The sequence below is a fragment of the Micrasema longulum genome, unplaced genomic scaffold, assembly GCF_059751315.1.
Source record: "Micrasema longulum isolate JH-2025_06_02 unplaced genomic scaffold, ASM5975131v1 h1tg000888l, whole genome shotgun sequence".
NCBI lineage: Eukaryota > Metazoa > Arthropoda > Insecta > Trichoptera > Brachycentridae > Micrasema > Micrasema longulum.
The window spans coordinates 527,858-549,286 of NW_028278079.1; the positions used below are offsets into that span (position 1 = coordinate 527,858).

General features: G+C 31.9%; 2 protein-coding genes across 8 annotated transcripts; one reads left to right on the plus strand and one right to left on the minus strand.

Annotated features, from left to right (window-relative positions):
* Window positions 1–801: 801 nt before the first annotated feature.
* LOC148278374 (tubulin polymerization-promoting protein family member 3-like) lies at window positions 802–10,838 on the plus strand. 7 transcript variants are annotated; one of them, XM_088231506.1, is made up of 4 exons: window positions 802–978; window positions 2,206–2,266; window positions 3,880–4,012; window positions 10,556–10,838. In XM_088231506.1, exons 1-4 carry the CDS (start codon window positions 927–929, stop codon window positions 10,736–10,738), a joined length of 429 nt encoding a protein of 142 aa, XP_088087632.1. In that variant the 5' UTR covers window positions 802–926; the 3' UTR covers window positions 10,739–10,838. The 7 variants fall into 7 exon arrangements, with proteins under 7 accessions (XP_088087632.1, XP_088087630.1, XP_088087636.1 ...); XM_088231505.1 differs by having other exon boundaries at window positions 898–1,087; XM_088231504.1 differs by lacking the exon at window positions 2,206–2,266 and having other exon boundaries at window positions 802–1,087.
* Window positions 10,839–13,017: 2,179 nt separating this feature from the next.
* Window positions 13,018–20,291, minus strand: LOC148278375 (type 1 phosphatidylinositol 4,5-bisphosphate 4-phosphatase). Its single transcript, XM_088231512.1, has one exon. It carries the CDS (start codon window positions 20,282–20,284, stop codon window positions 20,018–20,020), a length of 267 nt encoding a protein of 88 aa, XP_088087638.1. The 5' UTR covers window positions 20,285–20,291; the 3' UTR covers window positions 13,018–20,017.
* Window positions 20,292–21,429: the final 1,138 nt, after the last annotated feature.

The window sequence follows — 21,429 nt, forward strand, 5'->3', positions numbered from 1 at the left end:
ATTCAAATATTGAATTTAAGTAGGTACCTAGGTACTTGTTTTCGGTTGAATTCCAAAACATAAAATAAATATTTTTTCAAATATGTCAATCTTTTTGCAAACGTCAAACTCCGGTTTTTTCACCAACAGAGGGGTGTACTGATGTAGGAATACAATTTTTAAAAATGTATTGAATTTAATATTATTTTAGTTTTACTAAAAATTCAGTAAAAAGAAATAAACGGGTAGAAATTATAAGGAATTTAAGGAAAGAATCTGATTGATCCACAAAAAACAAATGCTGTTTGTAAACATTCAAAAACAAACTTTTTTATACACAAAAAAACAACATCTTTAATAAAGTGTTACGGTAGGCAAGAACGACAAATTTAAGTTAAATTAATAAACAAGCAAGCATATACTATCGCGAAAAAAGAAGAAATAAAAATATGTATATATGAAATGTAAAAAATAATAAACAACGAAAACAACAAGTTAAGGGAAATAAAAATAAACAAGTAAGTATTTTTTTTTAATCTATGAAATTGATTTGTCAAGCAGCTAGAAATAAACTTGATATTGTGGACTTATAAGATAAAAAAGAATTGGACAGAATGTCTGCAGCCGTTCCATAAGTGTTACCTAACTTCGTTGGTTGGAAGAAGTACCTACTGGAGCAATGAAACAATAAAGTACTCCTAGTGTTGACAGCAGGTACTCTAAAATAATATAAAATGAATAATCAAATATTTAGGTATTTACTACGTAAGTACTGGGTAAATTCAAATTGAACAACGATAAACTAATTGTTTAAAAAAAGAATAACAGGGAATTTATTAATAACAATCCAGTAAAGTCAGTTGTCAATTTGAAAATTAATTGGGTTCGTAATGACTTTGTAATCTTTATCGAAATTCACAATGCCGTTAGAGATAAATTGACAAGTAATGGAGGAAATTTTCGGAGCGTTTGCTAAATTTGGTGATCCTAAGAATGACGGTAATAAAATCACACTTACCAATAGTGACAAATGGATGAAACAAGCAGGAATCATCGATGGAAAAACTATTACTACCACAGATACAGGAATCTGTTTTAACAAATTCAAGTAACAAGTGAAACTATTTCAGATTGATGAAGAAATTGATAATTACTACTTTTTAATTATTCTCTGTCATAGAATTATAATAGACAGGGAACGCGTACGCACATCAAATTAAAGCCGACAAAACTACTCGTAAATGAGTAGTTTTACGTTTTAGCCATTAGTTACTCTGTAGACGACGCTTAGTACCCAACTACCGATTTAAATTCAATTTCGCCGTGTTGTGTCGTTTTTACGTGTCAAAATACTGTGGGATTAAAAGGGACTATTCCCTATGGATTGATCGCATTTCACGTCGTAGCGAATTCACAAAAAAAAAATTTTAAGTATTCGATTATTTTACCGTCTGTCAGATTGTTAAATTAACAGTTTGTTCGCGTTGCGAGGGTAGTCGAATTTTTTACCCGACTTTCTATTAATAATTCTTAGTTTATTATTAAACTGTATTAATTTTACTCAATTTCTATTAATCATTTGAGTATTTAATGTTTTTTTAACAGTTATAAAAGTGCCTGTTTTTTTTACAGTCCAGTCAGTGTTTTTTTTTGTGGTAAAACATAACATAACATAACAGAAAATTATCTTATATTTGTGTTCTGATAACAGTATATTGTTCGCGGTCTGGCAACATTACGCTATCACAAACTTGGTTCACGTGCCTTCTGGTATATTATAATTCTATGCCTCTATTAATTTAAAATAAAGAAATTCGGTTTTACGGGAAATTGGATATAAAAAGATTGTTTTCTTACGTGGTAAAAAATAGTGAACGGCGAAATTTCTTGAAAATGTATGAGAAAAAAATATTGTACAGGTAAACGTCGTTTTGCGCCGGTTCGATTTACGCTGATTTACAACTACGCCGGTTGGTGCCGGCGTGGAATTCTCCGGTTCGGCTGACACCAGACGACAGTAGGCGCCGCGATTCTAATAGCAGACACACTTTTACACGTTGTTTTATTCTATTACCGTGTACGCGAGCAGTCTATTGTGTGTGTGAAATTGTTTCAGAGTTAGTTTTCGTTTTGTTTTAAAGAAAAATAAAAAGATATGATAATATTTTTTATTTTGGTAATATTAAAATTAAAAGAATATTAAAATATTTATAGTTTATGCTATAGCTCTGCAAGAAAGGAAGCAACAATCAAAGCAAATGAAATTGGATGCTCTTTTCAAAAAAGTGTAAGAATTTAATTTAGTACCGACAAATTAGCGAGTTAGTATTTATTATAAAAAAATCATTATTTATATTAAGAAATTATTATTTATTTTGTAAACAATTGGATCTGTTCAAATGTGGGCGGAATGGTAAATGTTACACAGTGTGTAAAGTGGCCACTTAAACCAGCCAATGATAGGTCATAAGCCCTGTAGATGCCTGGACTTTTATATTACCTATTCTAAAATATTCTTAATCTATGTTGTAATATGTTGATATTGACAGCTCTACAGGGAGTTAAATCCAGTCCTTGTCTACAAAAATTTTGACAAACAAAATCGTTGTTATTAATAACTAAGTAATACAAATCATACAAGACCTCGTGTGATATATTTATAACTCGACAGCACTATAGTCCTTAAAATATAGCTTGATTAGAATGACAGTTGTCAGCAAAAGCGACGACATAACTTTGTAGTAACGTCAAAGGAGTGATTTATATTGACACATGAAAAATTATTCGTATCTGGCTTGTTAATTTATTTTTTTAATACAATGCTTGACACATAAAACACGATAATTATATAAAATCTACTTTAAAACAAACAAAAAAAAAAAAACCTAATTATTAACGACGTTCTTTACAAGGTTACATCATTTTGCTAAATGTTAACCTAATTATTGACGACGTTCTTACAAGGTTACATCATTTTGCTAAATGTTAGAGATGAGACAAATTGAATAATAATAAAAATACTTTATAGTTTTATTCCACTCTAATTTATAATTATTTTATAAATAAAAGTGGAAAGTTTTAACTTTAAAGTATTTTTATTATTATAATTAAAATGCAGTTCCACCAAAAAATGTCAGTAGAAAAACTCAAATGATCAATGTAAATTGATCGAATAAAAAAATAATTCATTTGATGTTGTTCATGAGAAAAGTATAAATGTCTTACTTTTTGGTGAATAACTGTTTTAAACACACACTATAATAGGCTTGTTTTTACGTTTTTATATAAATTTTCGGAAACAGAGTTTCATGTTTGCATGAAACTCTGTCCTGAAACTGATAAAATCGATTTGATCAGTACATTTTAATTTTTAAATTTAACTTTTACTTTTGATTTTAATTTTAACATTTCATTTCAAATCTTAATTTATACATATTCATATGTACATCTACTACCTGCATCTAATTAATTATTGGTGGTTGTGTATTTTTACTAAGAAATATAAAAGTTCATGGAAGCAGAGAGAGAGGGAGAAAAGTAATGTTGGAGCTATACAATGTCTTCTCCCTTTTATGTACTTTTTATTTAATATTCATTTTTTTCCTTTTTTAGAATTTAATTATATTTTCCCCTCTCCTCCTGCATTCATAATAAATTAGTGTGAAATCTGTAATTGGTCTTACTTTTTTAATTATTTTTTTGTACCTTGTATTTATATAAAGACTGTATGATTTCCTTAATAAATAAATAAATCAATGATGCATGATACTGATCACTGGATCAGTACTTTACCATCACTAGTCACATTGGTTTGGCAGCTGTTATTTTAATCAAGCTATATTTTAAGGACTATAGTTAATTTTCATCTTAGAGCCAAGATTAAAATTTTGTTTGTAACAGGGCAAAATCTTTATCTATGCAAGAGTTTACCAAATATGTGGAAGAATTAGCGAGGGAAAAGAAGAAGGATTCTAAGGAACTGCTACAGAAGCTAACCAGCTGTGGGCTTCCGGGAGCATCCAAAGGAGCCACAGTAAGAATCTCTCCGGCTTATCAGCATAATATTTTACTAAGAATAACAGACAATTTTTTGGTGATTTTCGCTAAATATTTTTCTCAGCAGGAAAAAAATACTAACAGTTAATCTTAATGCCCCGTTTGAAGTGACAAGAAATATTTAATTCATTCCATCTGCCAGTCTGCAGCATTAACTATGCACAACACTCTTTACTCCATCGTTCTTGTTCAAACTATAATGCCTATTTCTCATCTCTTGATATATTTAACATGCCCCTTAATTTATTTAAAAATAAATTATGACTCATTCTTTCTGGCTGCGATACACTCCCTTTTGCTTTTTAATTATGCTCACGCTTACACATGCCTTGTTTGCTGAAAACAGCCCAACTCAGCCTTATTCTTCTTGGTAACTCTACTGTCTGGTTATTTTTACCATGTTTCACTTTGTGTCCTAGATACATGTTGAAAGGATTGAAAATGTTCAACGAAATTTTTTAAAATACCTAGATTATAAAAACAACAAAACGCTTTGCACTTACAGCCAATCTGCTAAACAAAATGTTTTTTTTACCCTTGAAAATAGACGCACTATATCTGAATTATGCTATTTATATAAATTGTTAAATAATAAAGTAAACTTTTTTAACCTACTCCAAAATTAATCTTAATGTCCCCTTTCGCGCGACAAGAAAATTCCATCTGCCAGTCTGTTGCACTAACTATTCACAACACTCTTTCCTCTATCGTTCTTGCTCAAACTATAATGCTTTTTTTTCATCTATGAATATATTTAACATGCCCCTGAATTTATTTAAAAATAAATTAGGCTCATTCTTTCTGGCTGCGATACGCTCCCACTTGCTATTAAATTATGCTCACGCTTACACACACATGAAAACTTACTCTCACACAAATACACACAAACACACCTCTACACTTACTCTCATATAAATACACACAAACAAACCCTTTTGTTGTACCTAAATTTAATATGTATGATATTTATTTGGAAACTTCGCTGGTCTGTCTTTAAACCATATCTTTTTTATGTTTTTATATCATCGTTGACTGTTTGTTCCTGTAAAAATAAATAAACTATAGTACCTCTCAGCAAATTAGTGATATTTCATGCCTTGAACATCTTGCATTTTTCAATGAGACTCTTTAAAAAAAAATGTTTTCTAAAATATATTGATACGCATTACCAAAATACACCTTTTAAAAATCTTTGGGAGTATTGAATTTTATTTATTTATACATACAAATACATATATATAACAAATACGAAAATTGAAGAACACAAAAGTGAAATAACAACAATGCAATTTGGAGTACCTCAGGGATCAATATTAGGACCATTGTTTTATATAATATACATTAACGACATAATACACAGTGACATAATGGGAAAAAAAACAATCTATGCGGACGACTTAGGAATTTTATATGAAAACAAAAATGACATTGAAACGACTAAAACCATCAACAATGACGTGCAAAAACTATTAGAATGGACAAACAAAAACTTCTTAACACTAAATGCCAAGAAATGCAACATAATACATTTCGAAACACAAAAGAAGAACCATAACATGAACATAAAAATAAACAACGAAACTCTTAAAGAACTAGAACATGTGACTTACCTAGGACTTACAATGGACAGACAATTAAAATGGACAAAACACATAGACGGACTCACTAAAGTAATGGCATCACTACATAGCCTCTTCTACAAAATTAAAGATTTTATATCAAGAAAAGAAAAAATTATGATGTACGAAGCCTATGTCAAAAGTAAATTGAGTTACATGATTGCCTTCTGGGGAACTGGTAACAAGACAGACATAACAAGAATACAAAGACAACAAAATAAAATTCTTAAACTAACATACAACCTACCCTACCTGACCTCTACGACTGAACTGTACAAAAAAACACACCAGTTTGACATAAACTACTTGACTAAAATTGAGACCTTAAAAATTGTGCACAAAATAACACTGGGAAACATACAAGACGACGACATAATATTAGTCAAAAATGCTGACATACATAAATATAACACCAGACAACAAAAACACTATCATATTGAAAAAGCAAAGACAAACACAGGACAGTCAAAAATACTACATAATGGACTTAAACACTACAACGACCTACCTTACTACTTGAAAACTTTTAATGGAGACAAATTTAAAATCAATCTGAAAAAGCACATGATGACTGAACTAACTAGACTAGACGAGACATAAAATGACTAGACAATATTAAATTTCTAATGTAACCCTAACGGGTTTTTTAAAATTGTAAATAAATAAAAAAAAAAAAAAAATAAAAAAAAAAATAACAACGTATCCCTAACTCTATGAGGCCAAGAGCCCTGTGTTGAGTTGGGATACAACATAATGGAAAGTGGAAGCATGTACATTATTAAATAATAGCAAAAATAAAAATTAAAAATTATTACATGAACATATACTCGTATTTCAGGACAACAAGCTTAATAGTATATTTATTTATTTCACGTATAACATTATATTTTTTCTTTTCTATATGAACACCTCACTGGGCATAACAGGTATCCAGGCGTTCATTTACATTATTACGTGTTGGTGGAGTGACCATCTCGAGGCGATTTTCAGGACCAAAATCCAGAAGCCATTTTTTAACAAATAAATTAAATTTCTGTTTATTTGTATTCAATTTTAAATCAAGAGGTAGAGTGTTGTAAATTTTGGGAGCAAGGTACATGGGACTCCTCTGACCAAACAATGTTGTCATTTTAGGTGGCACAAATAGTTGTCTCTATTTTTATCTAGTTTCATAGATTGTATTATATTTACTGCAACCATTTTTATGTGTGTGAACGAGAAGTGCCCTAGCGTACAGTTGCCTGACGTCCAGAACACCCACTCGTTCAAACACCTCCGTTGTGGGTGTTCTGATAGGGACCCCAAGCAGAGCCTCGAGTACATAGTTTTGTGCTGTTTCCAAGGTATGCATTTAAACCTATTCAATATCTTGCAGTAGTCTCCTGCAATGGTCTCTTCTCTGAGACAAAATCTAAACGTGTGCGCTCCTTCTGAAAATGGCTTTTGTTTTGGAAAACTTAATATGTTCATACAGGACATCGAACACTCTTGGGACCACAAAATAGAGATTCCTCTGATCAAAAGTCATACGTGATTTGGTATGAAATAATTCAAATTACAGGAAAACCACGTATGAGCATTCTGCTGGGATCAGAACCAGAAATGTGTCAATGACTCTTTTAAAAAAAATTGTCTAATGTACCTTCATGAGTTAAAACAATGTCTCAGATGGAAAAGTTGTGTTTTCTTCCTGTCTCTTAACCTCTAATTTGGTATGAAGTTACAATAAAAAATAAATAAATAATCTTTATTTGTTGCAACCGAAAGAGAAAATAAAATTTTGAGAAGAAAATATAGAAGTCTTGACATTTACAGGGCTTATGACCTGTCATCGGCTGGTTTAAAAAAAAAAAAATATAATTTTACGTTCACTTTACCCAGCTAACAAGGGTACATATCCCGTTCCAAGCTAGGCAATTACATTCTAATAAATGATAATAGTTAACATATTCATAGAGAGCACAGACTAATAAAATATAAATTTACTCGTATACACATTTTGATACATATACATTCACACATACACATATATACACATGTACATACACACATACATACACACACGTACATACACCCATGCGCATACACATACATATATACATTCATAAAACATAGACAATTTATTTATAATGCGAAACTTCATGGTTGCCATCTGTATTTATATATTTTAAAATTATTTTTTATGTTCATATTTTATTTTCGACATCCAGTAAGAATCTCCAATCCGTGGCATGCATTAACTTTTCTGACTTCCTACAACCAATGTCGTGAAAGAGCGAGGTCAACACCTTCCGCAACTTGACAACACTCCCGTCTTTCCATGGTTCTGGCAAAAGGTTATAGACCTTTTTGCCTACGTAATAGTGTTGTCTCGATACCAGAACAGTGTTGACCCCTTCATCTTCTATTATGATTGTGGTTGACGCTTGGGTAAATGTCTCTATTTATGTCTGTAACCACTACCGTTCTCAATATATACTGTTGAATAATATTCAGTACTCTGAATTCTTTGAAGAGCAAGTCTCTTGGATAACGAAATGTTTTTTTTTTAATTACTCGGATTAAAGATTTCTGTGCAATTGCTACAGGTTCAAGGCGGTTTTTGTGCAAGCTCCCCAACCAATTAGACCGTAAGTCAACACAGAATTTGCCAGTGCATGTTATAGGTGTTTCAAGTCCGGGACTTTAAGTATATTTCTAAGTGGGATGAAAAAATGTATCAAGCGCTTAATTTTTGCAGTTATAGTTTCAATTTGTTCATCACACCTCAAATACTGGACTACAGTTATTCCAAGATATTTAAGAAGGTTTAAGTGGCCACTTTACACACTGTAACATTCACCATCCTACCTATGTTTAAACATCCACATTTCCTCAACTCTTTCATGTAGGGAGGAAATCCAGCCGGTCTAAAAACATTTAGACATACTAAAAAAATTGTTAAACAATCTTTGTTATTAAAGAAATTAGGAGTTAATGCTATTTGCCATGTAATTCAAATAGATCAAGTCAAAGAAGGAATTGTGTGATAGAAATACCACATTGAAAAATGAGGCTCGCACAGAGACATGCATATTTTATAGGCCCAAAAAAATTTAATTATTTTATAGGCCCAAAATTTTTTGATTCCTTTTTTACTGATAATATTTCATTGATCCCAAACTTTCGAAATTTTCCTTCTTTTAAAAAATACGCACTATTCTGGATTCAAACTAAAGACATAACCTCTTTTTTTTGTATAATTTGTTGCCCTTATTATTTTTATTTAAAAAAAAAAAAAAATCCTTTTTTAATTACTATTAAAAAAAACCTTAGAAGATTTTACAGAATATTTTCTTTTCTCTTTATGTTACACAAAAATATTAAAACTGTCTATTTATTATAGGAGCGAAAATTCATAAACATTTCTTGTATACCCACGAACAGGCCATGTTTTTGTGGGATTTTTTTGTTTACTATTTTTACTGTTAATATGTATTTCATTTCTATGTAATTATCCTTTATTTTTTAATACTCTGTTTTACCTCTTATGTATACTGTAAAAATAAACAATTTTTTAAAATAACTCAATTTCATCATATTTGGAGTTACCGAAGTTTATCTCTCGCATACAGAAATACCTACATTGCAACAATACCTTAAGCGATGCGACGTCTGTCTGGCTCCAATGTTTATCTCAGACTAGTTTAAGAAACTGTTTATCTCAGACTAGACAAGTTTGCATTCGACAGAGCATGAAATTATTCATTTGGTTAGCCGCATGTGGCTCACACGGTTTACCTCACCTATGTTTCACTTTTTGCATATATTGTCAACGGATCCTAATGAAAAACTTTTGTGATTATTGCCACTAAAAGGTCAAACACGTTGCGAAGATATTGTAAATGGACAGAGAAACATCATCTCAAACTCGATAAAATTGTTTCAATTTCAACATAGGCCAAAAAGTATAACGGGAGTGAAAAAAGATTTTGTTTCTATTTTAAACGCGAAAATTGATCACGAGATACCTGTTTACCACTGCATCATTCCCCAAGAAGCGCTTTGTGCTCAGACATTTCCAGAAAAAAATGGAATGTTTTGAAACTGGTAATCCAGATGGTCAATATAATTAAACAATAGCTTAAGCTCTTCATCATCCCCAATTCGAAGAATTTTTTGTTGAAATGAAGAATGAATACGCAAATCTTCTGCCATATAAGGTTCGTTGACAAGAAGAAACGTTTTAAAACGAAAATAAATTTGTCTCTCAAAATAAATCTTAATTATTGTACCGCTGATTTTTGCTCTTTTGACTAATGAGTAATGAGTTTGCCGACCGCTGGGTGAACTCATGATTATTGAATTACTTTAAGGCAGTGGCGGTTTTGGAATTAAATGTCAAGTGAGGCTACAATATATTTTATACTCCAATACTGCTAGACTATTATAATCATCAATATTAATTAACTTTGGTACATTACTAGTTTTTTTAAAGGTAGCATAAACGCCCGACTTTTTTAGTTTTGATAAAATTATGATTTTCTTTAAACGTTTAAGGCTCGTTTACTTTGCGCCTAAACGATATTAATTTATTCCAATTCAACCTTAGACACAAAAATAAATATGTTTTTCGCTAGCAGCACGTATTTTCTGAAAGAGAGACTAAATTAATAAATTGAAGATGTCGTGTGTATTTCCTGTGCTTTGCATTAAACTGTATTTTGGACAAGGGAATAGGGTTGTTTTTACGTTGATATATTTTTATACTTAAGCTTTTTATTTAATGTGCCGCATTATGAACGTGGGTATGATTTTTTTAGTGAGGCAAAGCCTCACTTGCCTCATCTGAAAAATTGCCACTGCTTTAAGGAAAAATAATTATTATTCTTTTATTAAAATTCGCTTTGTTTTTTCTTTAGGTTACGGATAAGAGTGGAGCAGTGGAGAGGTTGACAGATACGAGCAAGTATACCGGCAGCCACAAAGAGAGGTTTGATGACAAAGGGAAGGGGAAAGGATTAGCCGGGAGAGAAGATGAAGCAGACACATCGGGATACGTCTCGGGATACAAGAATAAAGATTCTTACGATAAAACACATTGAAACTAAAAACTGTATTAATTTGGCCCACAATCTTTATTTTGTAACGATTCTAGGAAGACCCAAGTAAAAATACATATCTAAAGAAAACACACAAGCACAACCAGCCTTTCCTTTCGACATTTGTACTATATCCAGTAATGTAGGTATATTTCCCGAAGGTTTAATAAAATGTCAGTACTACGACATAAAGATATACGGGTAAACGTCGGTTTACGCCGGAGTTCTGTTCCGAGAGACACCGGCGTAAAATGAACACAAATATAATGGAAGATATAAGGTTGGGTTCCGTGGCAAAATTCTAAGGACAATCTAACATATTTATTTAATACATATCCTATATATATTCAAAATAAATCATAAATGTATTTGATAAATACAGTTTAAATTCGTTTAAAAAATAAATAATAATTTCTTGATATAATTAATGATTTTTTTTATGAAAAATACAAACTCGCCAGTTCGTCGGTGCTAAATTAAATTCTCACCCTTTTTTAAAAAAAGCATATAATTTCATTTGCTTTAATTGTTGCTTCCTTTCTTGTAGAATCATAACATAAACTACAAATATTTGAATATTCTTTAAATTTGAATAATAATAAAATCAAAAATATAATCATACCTTTTTATTTTTCTTAAGAACAAAACGAAAAATAACTCTGAAACAATTTCACACACACAATAGGCTACTCGCGTACACTGTAATAATAGAATAAAACAACGTGTAAAAGTGTGTCTGCTATTAGAATCGCGATGCCTACTGTCGTCTGGTGTCAGCCGAACCAGGGAATCCCACGCCGGAACTAATCGGCGTAAATCGAACCGGCGCAAAATGACATTTGCCTGTATTTTTTATTATTCTTCTTCTTTACCACATCCGCTCCTAACTGATCATGTGGACATCACCAGACTCCTCCAGGAGACCCTATCACCAGCCAGCACTCTCGCATCCTCCCACGTCAATTCCGCATACCCTAGTTCCACCGAATAGAGCCGAAAGATCGTCATCGACGGCCTTCCGGGACGGCGGGAGCCCGCAGGTGTAATGAAGAAGCAACTAGGGTTTAGGTTATACGCAGCACGTGACCATGCCAGGTCCACCGCCGCATCCCCAAGGCGCTCGTTTTAGGAGGCTGCTGCGTCCATTCTCGGACTTCAATATTAGTTATGAAATCGAACCATCGTATGCCTACTATTCTCGAGCACTTACTCTCAAAACTCGGAAGTTTGGCGTTATGAGCTTCGGTAAGGTGCCAAGATTCGCACCAAAGTTGAATAATCATCATTTTGTTTATTGTTTATAATTAAATAAATAAAAATAACAAAAATAAATATTTGAAGGGTACATAGCTAAAACGGGCTCATTGCTTTCCATTTTCGAGATATTAATGCTATTTTTTTTCTCCTGATTGAGTTGAACAAAACGGAATATTAAAAACTTTAAAAATATGACTACTTGTCTTTTAAACAGCTAGCAAAAAAACATTTTCATTTGCATATTACCATTTACCGTCTTTTCTATGTCTATCGATTTCAAAACGTATCCGTCTCTTCATCGGGATACTAATTACACGAACATGCAAAACCCACTACGGGCTTTATTGAAAAGATATATGATTTCCGATTAAAGCAAAATTTCTAATTTAAGCCATTATTATTTTTATGTAAGATTGCTCCATGACACAATGTCAATAACTGTAAAAGCACTTCATTTAAACATAGTTATGCAGAAAGCAGCCAGTCCACAATTTTGAAAAAATGAGATATTGATGTCATCGGGTGCAGTAAGGTCAATTCTATGTTCTGCTAACAGCCAGATCGCTTTCATACAAAAAAACTGTATAAATCACCTTCTAAAAATGGTGCCGATCATTCTCTCAATTTGCAGAAAATACCCACAGCACTAAAAAATTATCATGGTACTTTAAAAATCAATAAACTGGTCAAATACATAATTAGGTTCTTGTACAAACAAAACATTACAAAATGTAAAAAAAACTAATGTATTCATTTGTAAAAGTCAAAAATATTCCAACTGTTGTGTAAATTTGATAATTCACTCTCTACACAAAGGTGCTATTATCTCAGTTTTGATTTTCTATGGCTGGCTGCTTTCGGCATAACTACGTACATTTGTGGTAGCTCACAGAAATGCGGGGTGCGGAGACAAGCGAAGGACTGCAGACTGGTACGATGCGGTGGTCACGATCCTCAGTCACGAGGGACCGACTGAGGATAGGAAGAATACGTGAGGAGTTTGAAAATAAATAAAAATGCATTCGGATTATTTAAATATGTTTATTATACACAACTAGCCTTTGTACAATAAGGCGAATATTATATTACATTAGAATAATATTTTTCTTTATAAAAAAGTGTTAGTTATTGCCTATACATAATTATTATTGACATGCATGGACCGTCACAGAATGGGAAAGGTCAGCCAAACACTCCGCGGCTCTCTAGTCAAGCTTTACACACTAATATCACTAATAACATTTCAAACAAAATGCAAATCATAACAACTTCCATTTTCTCTGGACGATTCCTGACTCTTTCTTTCTCTATCCCCTTTTAGCTCCACACCCGGGAATATAATATGCAGTACGCAAGAAGCATTCACATGGCAACACCGTGTGACTTGGACGATATTTCTACAATGTATTGATCACCATAGATTTACGTACATATTATGGGATGTGACACAAAATACCGCTTTGTGAACAACAATATTGTGGGGTAATTACTACGGCTAGGTATCTTTCAAAATCAGCATTTTAGTTACTCAGAAAAAATACACGTTTGTATCTTCCTTCATGAATGCTAGAAATTGGCAAGTCGTGATTGATTCAAATTATTTTGCGATGGTTTGAATGCATTGCTCGTCTATTTGTAGCATTCATGGAGGATAAAAAAAAGGGTTTTAACCTTTCTCTTACTGTCCCAAAAACATACGCGCGTTACAGTGCTGTGTAGTCATTACACATGCAAAAAATGAGAGATTTTAAATTGGAAAAATGTAATATTCATATGCAATTGATTAAATAATTTCTATGGAACAATCACATGAGTCAACTTTTTAAATTATTTTTTATTTGCTTATCTTGTAGTACGCAACTATATTCACACCTGTTCCAAAACTTGTAAGTCAAATAAGGTTATTAAGAATAATATTATCAATGTTCTTTGTTACACAAAATAAATTTATTAGTAATGGGCTACAAAAAAAGTTTTCTCGAAGTAGAATATTTTCTAACTGTATGCCTTAAACGACGTAACATTGAAGAGTATACACCTTGCTATATATTCCCGGTTATTAGCATAATCAAATTTCTATAAGTATGGAGAAAAAAAGGGACATTCTTTCAATGTTAGATTTGATTCCTGCAATGTTCGAAACACAAAAAACTGTCTCCTGAAAAGTAATACATTTTGACTTATGTGGTTGTTTCCCTTGCCCATAGATTTATAGTTGAAGTCAAAATTGATAATATTTTTAATCGAATTGCTAAAAACATGAAAAAACCATTAGCTCATGCTACCAGCACGGGCGAAAGAACCGCCGCTGACGAAAATCGGATAGTACTAACTGGCGTCTGGGAGAAGTACTAGAAGCTTTGCTGTTTGCGTGTGTCGCGTGAAATTTCCTCTGTCGGTCCCGAATATACCTGTATTATCGAGAGTGAGACGTTAAGCGTGTGTGAGACAATTATAAATATATTAAGAGTAGTCTTGATACGTACTCCGCAACATTTGACACATTGGTAAACTTTCTATTGCATTGGTGTTTTACCTCCAATTTTTGGTAAAATGCTTTTTCTGTTCCCAATAAACAATTATTTAATAGCAAAACATTTGAACCGATTTGTGAATGTATGACGGAGAAATACCAATAAATCTTACCCCATAATTTATTATATTTATGGAGATATTAAAGTTATTAGATGCAATGTGTACCAGCTACACATCACCGGGAAGGGAGAGTTAAGTAGATAACTCACAAATGCTGATTTTGAAGTTATCTAGTTGTAATAATTACCCCACAATATTGTAATGTTTTTTTTTATTAATCTTCAATTTTATTGATGTGGTAGCGAATTTTAAAAATCTTCATTTTCAGCGCCCGGGATGATAAAAAAATACACATCTTTTTACTGGTTTTTTAACTAAAAAGCTGGCGCGTTCGCAAAACTCACACAAACGCATTAAACTATAGGATGTTGATTTTAAAAAAAGTTATATTAAATTTGAACCAAATGTGCTTTTTTTATTGTTCATCTATAAGTGTGTATACATATTTTCTCCAATATTATTTGTACTGTGCATTTTAATTACACTGTATTAATTATTATTATAATGAACACAAAATATTAAATAAAAAACATGCTTATTTGAAAATAAATAAATCAATGATATTTTCTTAAGTGATAGTTTTTTTTTCGCTCTAATCCAAAAGAGATTTTTGAAAACATTTAATACAATATAAAGATTTTTTAAATTAATATTCTGTACATCGAAAATCTTTTTGTTTAAGTTTTGCGAAAGCGCTAATACTAGATAATCGACCTATACATGATTTGATTACTGAAAATACATATTTTTAAACCAGTGTTTTTAATCTATAACTTAATACATATACATCGAATACAAATTATTATATGTTTTACTGTTAAGAATCGCAGCGAAATTCAGACGAATGCAGAAGCATCCTGCGTATATTTTATTGCCATATCATTAGCAACCAACAAAGCAATAGTTGTCTATGTCACGCTCATAAGCGCGTCTGAGCGCAAGAGAGACAGAGATTATTTTCATAATGCATATGCCGTGCGATGTCATACCATGAGCTTATTCACAGATACACCATTGCGTAAGTATTGCGAACGCGCCAGCTTTAAAAATTCCACCAGTATGCCTAGAAGAGTATTTTGAACTCGGCGGTTACTCTCAGGTAAAGTATAATCCAATGGAGATAAATCCACTTTGTAGTGTAGCGGTTGGTGTCTACCATGCCTGAAGTCTCGGGTTCGATTCCTGGCAGGATCCACGTAAAACATTTGAAAGGCGATTTTACACCGCAATATTTGACTGTCTCTAGACTGGCACCTGAAACGCTTCCACGTAACAAAAATTATCCAGATACGCTGCAATTTGAATACCGATATAGCGCTCTTCGCACCACTGGGTGTTGATAGGCAAATTATGATGATAATTTGATTATTTTTACATACATGGTTCAGAAGAAACAATTCACATAGAAAATTATAATTTTAATTAGAACTTGATTATTTCACCATAAATGTAACTTAAAATTGCCAGCCATGATTAATTTAATGTAAACTGATAAAACAATATTTTAAGAAATGTTCAATTGCCTTCTATCGTGTCTAAAAATAGATATGAGAAGTCGTTATGGTGAAACCTGAGTACCATGCGACATTTCTGTATTTAAATGGGTATTCGAAGGTGGAAAGGCTTATATACACAGCCTGTTCAGTCGAAATTATGTTTTTTAACGATTATAAGAGCGAATAATGTAATGGAAAATCAGAAAAAAATAAAGCAAAAACTACTCACGAGCGAATACGGGTTGTTCTTTTCCAGAGATATAAAAATTTGCCTCAAACTTTGGCAGCAAACATTGTGAACAATGGGAAAAGACGAGTGAAGCACTGCCATTATATAAACAAGATAGCGTAGCAAAATTAAACCACTTGTATAGTTAGTCAATTGAAACAAATTTGGATAAAAAAACATTTTTGAAAATTATAGTTCTTAAAATGTCACATTTACAAACGTTGTACGAAGTATCAATTTCCGTCGCATTAGGTGGCTATTTCACATGTAAAGCTTCGGTTGCTGCGTGTGTATGATTTGCAGTCAAATGTGTGGTTTTCAATACGAACATGGCACCACAACAGACCACGTAGGCAAGTTATTTCTTCAGTCACTAACAGACTGCATCGGGGAGTCGCATCGAAGCGACCGGATTAAAATAAATTAAAAATATTGCACCAAAGTCGCGGTGTAGCTAGAATTCAGAAAAATATCTTAACATTAAAAACTGACTTATTTCATCCCTATTCCAACAATTTCACAAAGAAAATATTGATGTACATACTTATTATGTTCCTTTTTTTGGGGCATTAACTTCCATAATAGTTACTTAAATTCTTTGTAAATAAATAACATGAAAAATAATCACAAATAAAATAAAAATTACGTCATTTAAACACATTACAATTCCTCGGGGCGATCTTCAGAAATGAATCAATTGTATAATGAGTGTAATTGTAAATAAATTTACTGTTATTTATTTACAAGAAACGTACTAATTTTATTGTAATTATATCCTAAGACTTCAACATCTTATTATATTATAAAAATATGAACTTTAACATGTAAATAATTATTTATTTAATTATCTGCAGCTTAAATAGCTGATGTTTAATGAAAACTAGCAAACTGTCATTTAACCAAAGGCCGAGTACAAAAAAAAACTTATATTACTTTCCGATATGTCATTACAGAGTATATAATTATGTAGATATTATATTAGAATCATCCTCACTCCATATCAGTTAGTCAAATGCCAAAGTTTTCGAAATATTTTCAGCTACCAAATCAAAGTTTCAGACGTAATTTTTATTAATACAGAAATAATACGCAATAAAATTCGTAATAACTAAGCACATTTGCAATTTAACACATTCATACATCATCCTAAAGCTAAACATGTAATTCCATTCAATCATCTATCATAAAATGCGACATACAACCTTCTAAAACTTAAGGGCATTCAAACGTTGTTTTAACAGAGGCGTAATTAATGACGATTATTATTATGACTATGCATAAAATTATAATGAAAAATAATTGAATACAATATAACACAGATATCAGATCCATAATGGAATAAACAATCAGAAATTTCATTCTAGAAGCGGTGAATGCTCCCACTCCTAAAATACTATTTACAAAATCTACCGCATTTGTGATTTGATATTGCCAGCGGGCCAAACATTCCGGATTATATAATTTAAGATTCCTGAACAATAATTTGATTACTTTAAATGGTGCTGACGTGATAAACCATAGTTTTTTTAAGTAATTAATGATTTCATGGGATCTTATAAAATATCTAAATTTAAAAAACTCCGACACAAGAAGCGTGATGCCCCAACAACAACTTTTAAATTGTAAACTTACTCATAGTTTTAACCTTGGCTCAAAAAGAGATCAACTGTTTGAACAATATTCAAATAATAGGTGAATATTAAAGATACTGTTTGACACATTTTACAGGGAGCACGGAAGTGTTCAATGTTTATATTTATTTTCAAACTGCGAACTAAAATGATATTGGTATGAAATAAAATCCATACAATAAGAGAGCTCTATGTTTTACACACCATGTGATGGCTTTTTTTAATATAAATTTTCAACCATGTCAAAAACCCAACTCAAAAGCATGAAGTACATTAAGCTCTTGTATAACTAACTCTATTTTAGTACAAACGGAAGACTCGGTATGTCATACTAGATATTAAAATATAGCACGTATAAAGTTAGATAATGATCGCGATTTCATATCCGATATACACTAAATATATCCATAGTGCTATTTGACAATTTACTTTACATTGAATCAAGTTTTTTTTACATGGTTGACACATTTATAACACAACTCCACTGCCTATCTCTTTTTTTCACATTTCAATACATTCGCAACATTAAGCCTAAAATAAAGATGTGAATGGGTGATGTGTTCTTAAATCGTTAGCAGTATATTCACTGACAAATGAAAAGAAACTTTTTTGCAACTCTAAATAATAATGATTATACTTGAAAATTAAAAAAACATTGGAACCTCTTAAATATTTAACGCCTCAAAGATGAAAAAGAATTCTTTACCATAGTAAACATTCGACATAAATTGAAGAACCTACAGAATTAATGCATCCCAAAACCATAAATAATGCCCACAAGAAAATCCCAGAATAGTACCAACATAAATTATTATGTGCACATATACGAAGATACATCTTTTACTGACTTTCTCCGGAATGTTAATGATTCACTCTCTTCTGATAAAAACTAGATAACTTTACACTTCGCTTGATTACAATTTTGTGTGTTTAACGGAATCAAAGACAGCAATGAGGAACTTCAGCCCTACGGGAAATTGGATACAAAAAATGTTTTCTTACGGGTGGTAAAAAATAGAGCATTAAATTATCCAGCAAAGTTTCTTGAAAATGAACGAAAAAAATATTTTCAAATATTTCAATAAAAACGAACTACTTTGAACGGCGTCACTGGTTCATATGAATCAACCGACGATAAGAGAGTTGTAGAAGATTTCCAGTTTACTTACCGTCAACGGACCAATCGGCAGAACTGACCGAGAAGCGTAAGAGAACTTGAGACGTCACATGCGGAGTAATTTCAGAAATACAAAACTTTAAAAAATCATAGCGCTGATAATAATAATCGAATGCATATTTTTTATAAAACCACTAAACTTCCTCATTGGCAATATTTACTGGAAAATTTATCCAACTCCGTTTATCATTCAAGAACCCAAATTTCCACTAACAACTTATTTAGATATTTGATCAGAAAAATCAACAAGATGTATGTACATGCTCATGGTTAGTCAACCACTATATTTAAGTCGGCCTCGTGGTGTAGTGGTCGGCGCGTTTGCCTACCACGCAAGAGGTCTGGGGTTCGATTCCCGACATAGTTGCCATGAAATATTTACTTAAAAAGGTGTTTTTACACTAAAATATTTCATAGTCCCTGGACTGGTACGTAAGACTCGAAGCGTAAGACTGATCTTCTCACCTTCATCCAACAAAAAGGATCAAGATACATTGCGATTGGTGTACCATTGCAGTGCCCTATGCACCATCAGGTGCGGAAAGGGAATGATGATGATATTAAAGTAATGTAAATTGTAATTTATTATAGAAATGAGAGATATTTAAATACTAATTTGGAATAACCAGTGTCCAGTTTCATCGCTTTCCCGACATCTTCAAGACCGGTCACCGATGGTTATTCCAAATTTGTAAATTTAAATATCACTCTTCTTTTTATTTCAATATTAAATTACAATGAATTTCCACCAAGAATTTCACAAACACTCAGATGACAAAAAAAAAAATAGTGTTACTTGAACCTATCCAGTTACATTTCAACTAGAATATTTGGATCTTCCGCTTCTTGAACAAGTTTGGAGTTAACAGAGAAGTGTGGAATAAGGGAACGCCATATTTACATGGGGATGCTGACTTTGACGGAGAAATAGTGAATACTACGCCAGAGAAATATCAGAGCGAGGATGAAGGCCCCGATATACGCCACGTAGATGCCTCCGTACTGGCTGACCATGGAGTAGGTTCCGGCCGTGACGCCGATGCCGATGGCAGCCATGACGATGGACAGGATGAGGAAGCCGATGGCGCGGCTGCGGGCGAAGGAGCGGCCGATGGATGACACTCGGCGACAGTGGGGGCAGCGGGCCAAAGAGTTGAACAGCATATTAAACTAAAACAAAACAAATTAATCATTAACACATTCGGAAACGGCACAGAAGAAATATAATTCCTTTGTCAGCACCCGATAGTCGATAGCTGGCATGCCAAACACGGTGTATCTTGATAGGTGATCAGTCTTCAATCAAACTTCATGTACATAGCATATTTATTTATTTAAATGTACAATACGGCACTACTGCCAGTTACACTCTACATATATTTTATTATTAGGTAATAGGAAATATCACATGAAATGGATTTAGAAAAATTAATTGTATTTTCAAAATCAATATGGATATTGTGGAGAAATGTTTTCATATTTTTTTGGCTAGGTAGAAGTAAAATTAATTGTCTCATTCGCCCAAACCGATGTTGAATCAACTGCTCCACAAGCGTATAGCTTATGTTTTGTTTTTTGTTCTTTCATTGTGCGTTTTGTAATAAAAATAATATAGATGTACATAAATTAATTATAAACATAAATAATTAGTGTTTAAAACTGTCTGAACATTTCAATTATTATCTCTGTTTATTAAGTCTTCTTTGTTTATTCTCAAATGTAAAAATATTTTTAAAAAGTATATTGTTAAGTGTCCTCGGCACGGGTAACCCCAGTGAGGTCACACTATTTTTATTATTAATCATAGTTTATAATGGAAAAAATATGAATAAATAAATAAAAAAATACCTAACATTAAAAATAAAAAAAATAAAAATTGTCCCTAGAAAAACGCGACATGTTTGGCATTGATAATTGTGACATCAAGATTCGTGACAATGTTCCATAAAAAATTTAACGAATTCAAACAAAGTTTAAAATAATCATGAGTCGAGAGGTATTAGGGGCGTGGCCAATTCAATGACCGTTTTGGTGGGAATTCAAAATTATAAATTCAAAAATATTTTTTATGCTTCAAATCAATACAAAAATTTTTTTTTTACTCGACAGTATTTCATAGACCCGTATTGCTTTAAATTTGGAAAAAAAAAACAACATATTTCCCTGTTACAAAAACATGTTGAAAGAAAAAAGCACAATAAATTATTGATGATATGGCCCATAAAAACAATAGTAAATAAATAAAAATAAAAAAAGTAAATAAATAAACAATAGTAAATAAGTAAATAAATAAGAAGAATAAGTCACTT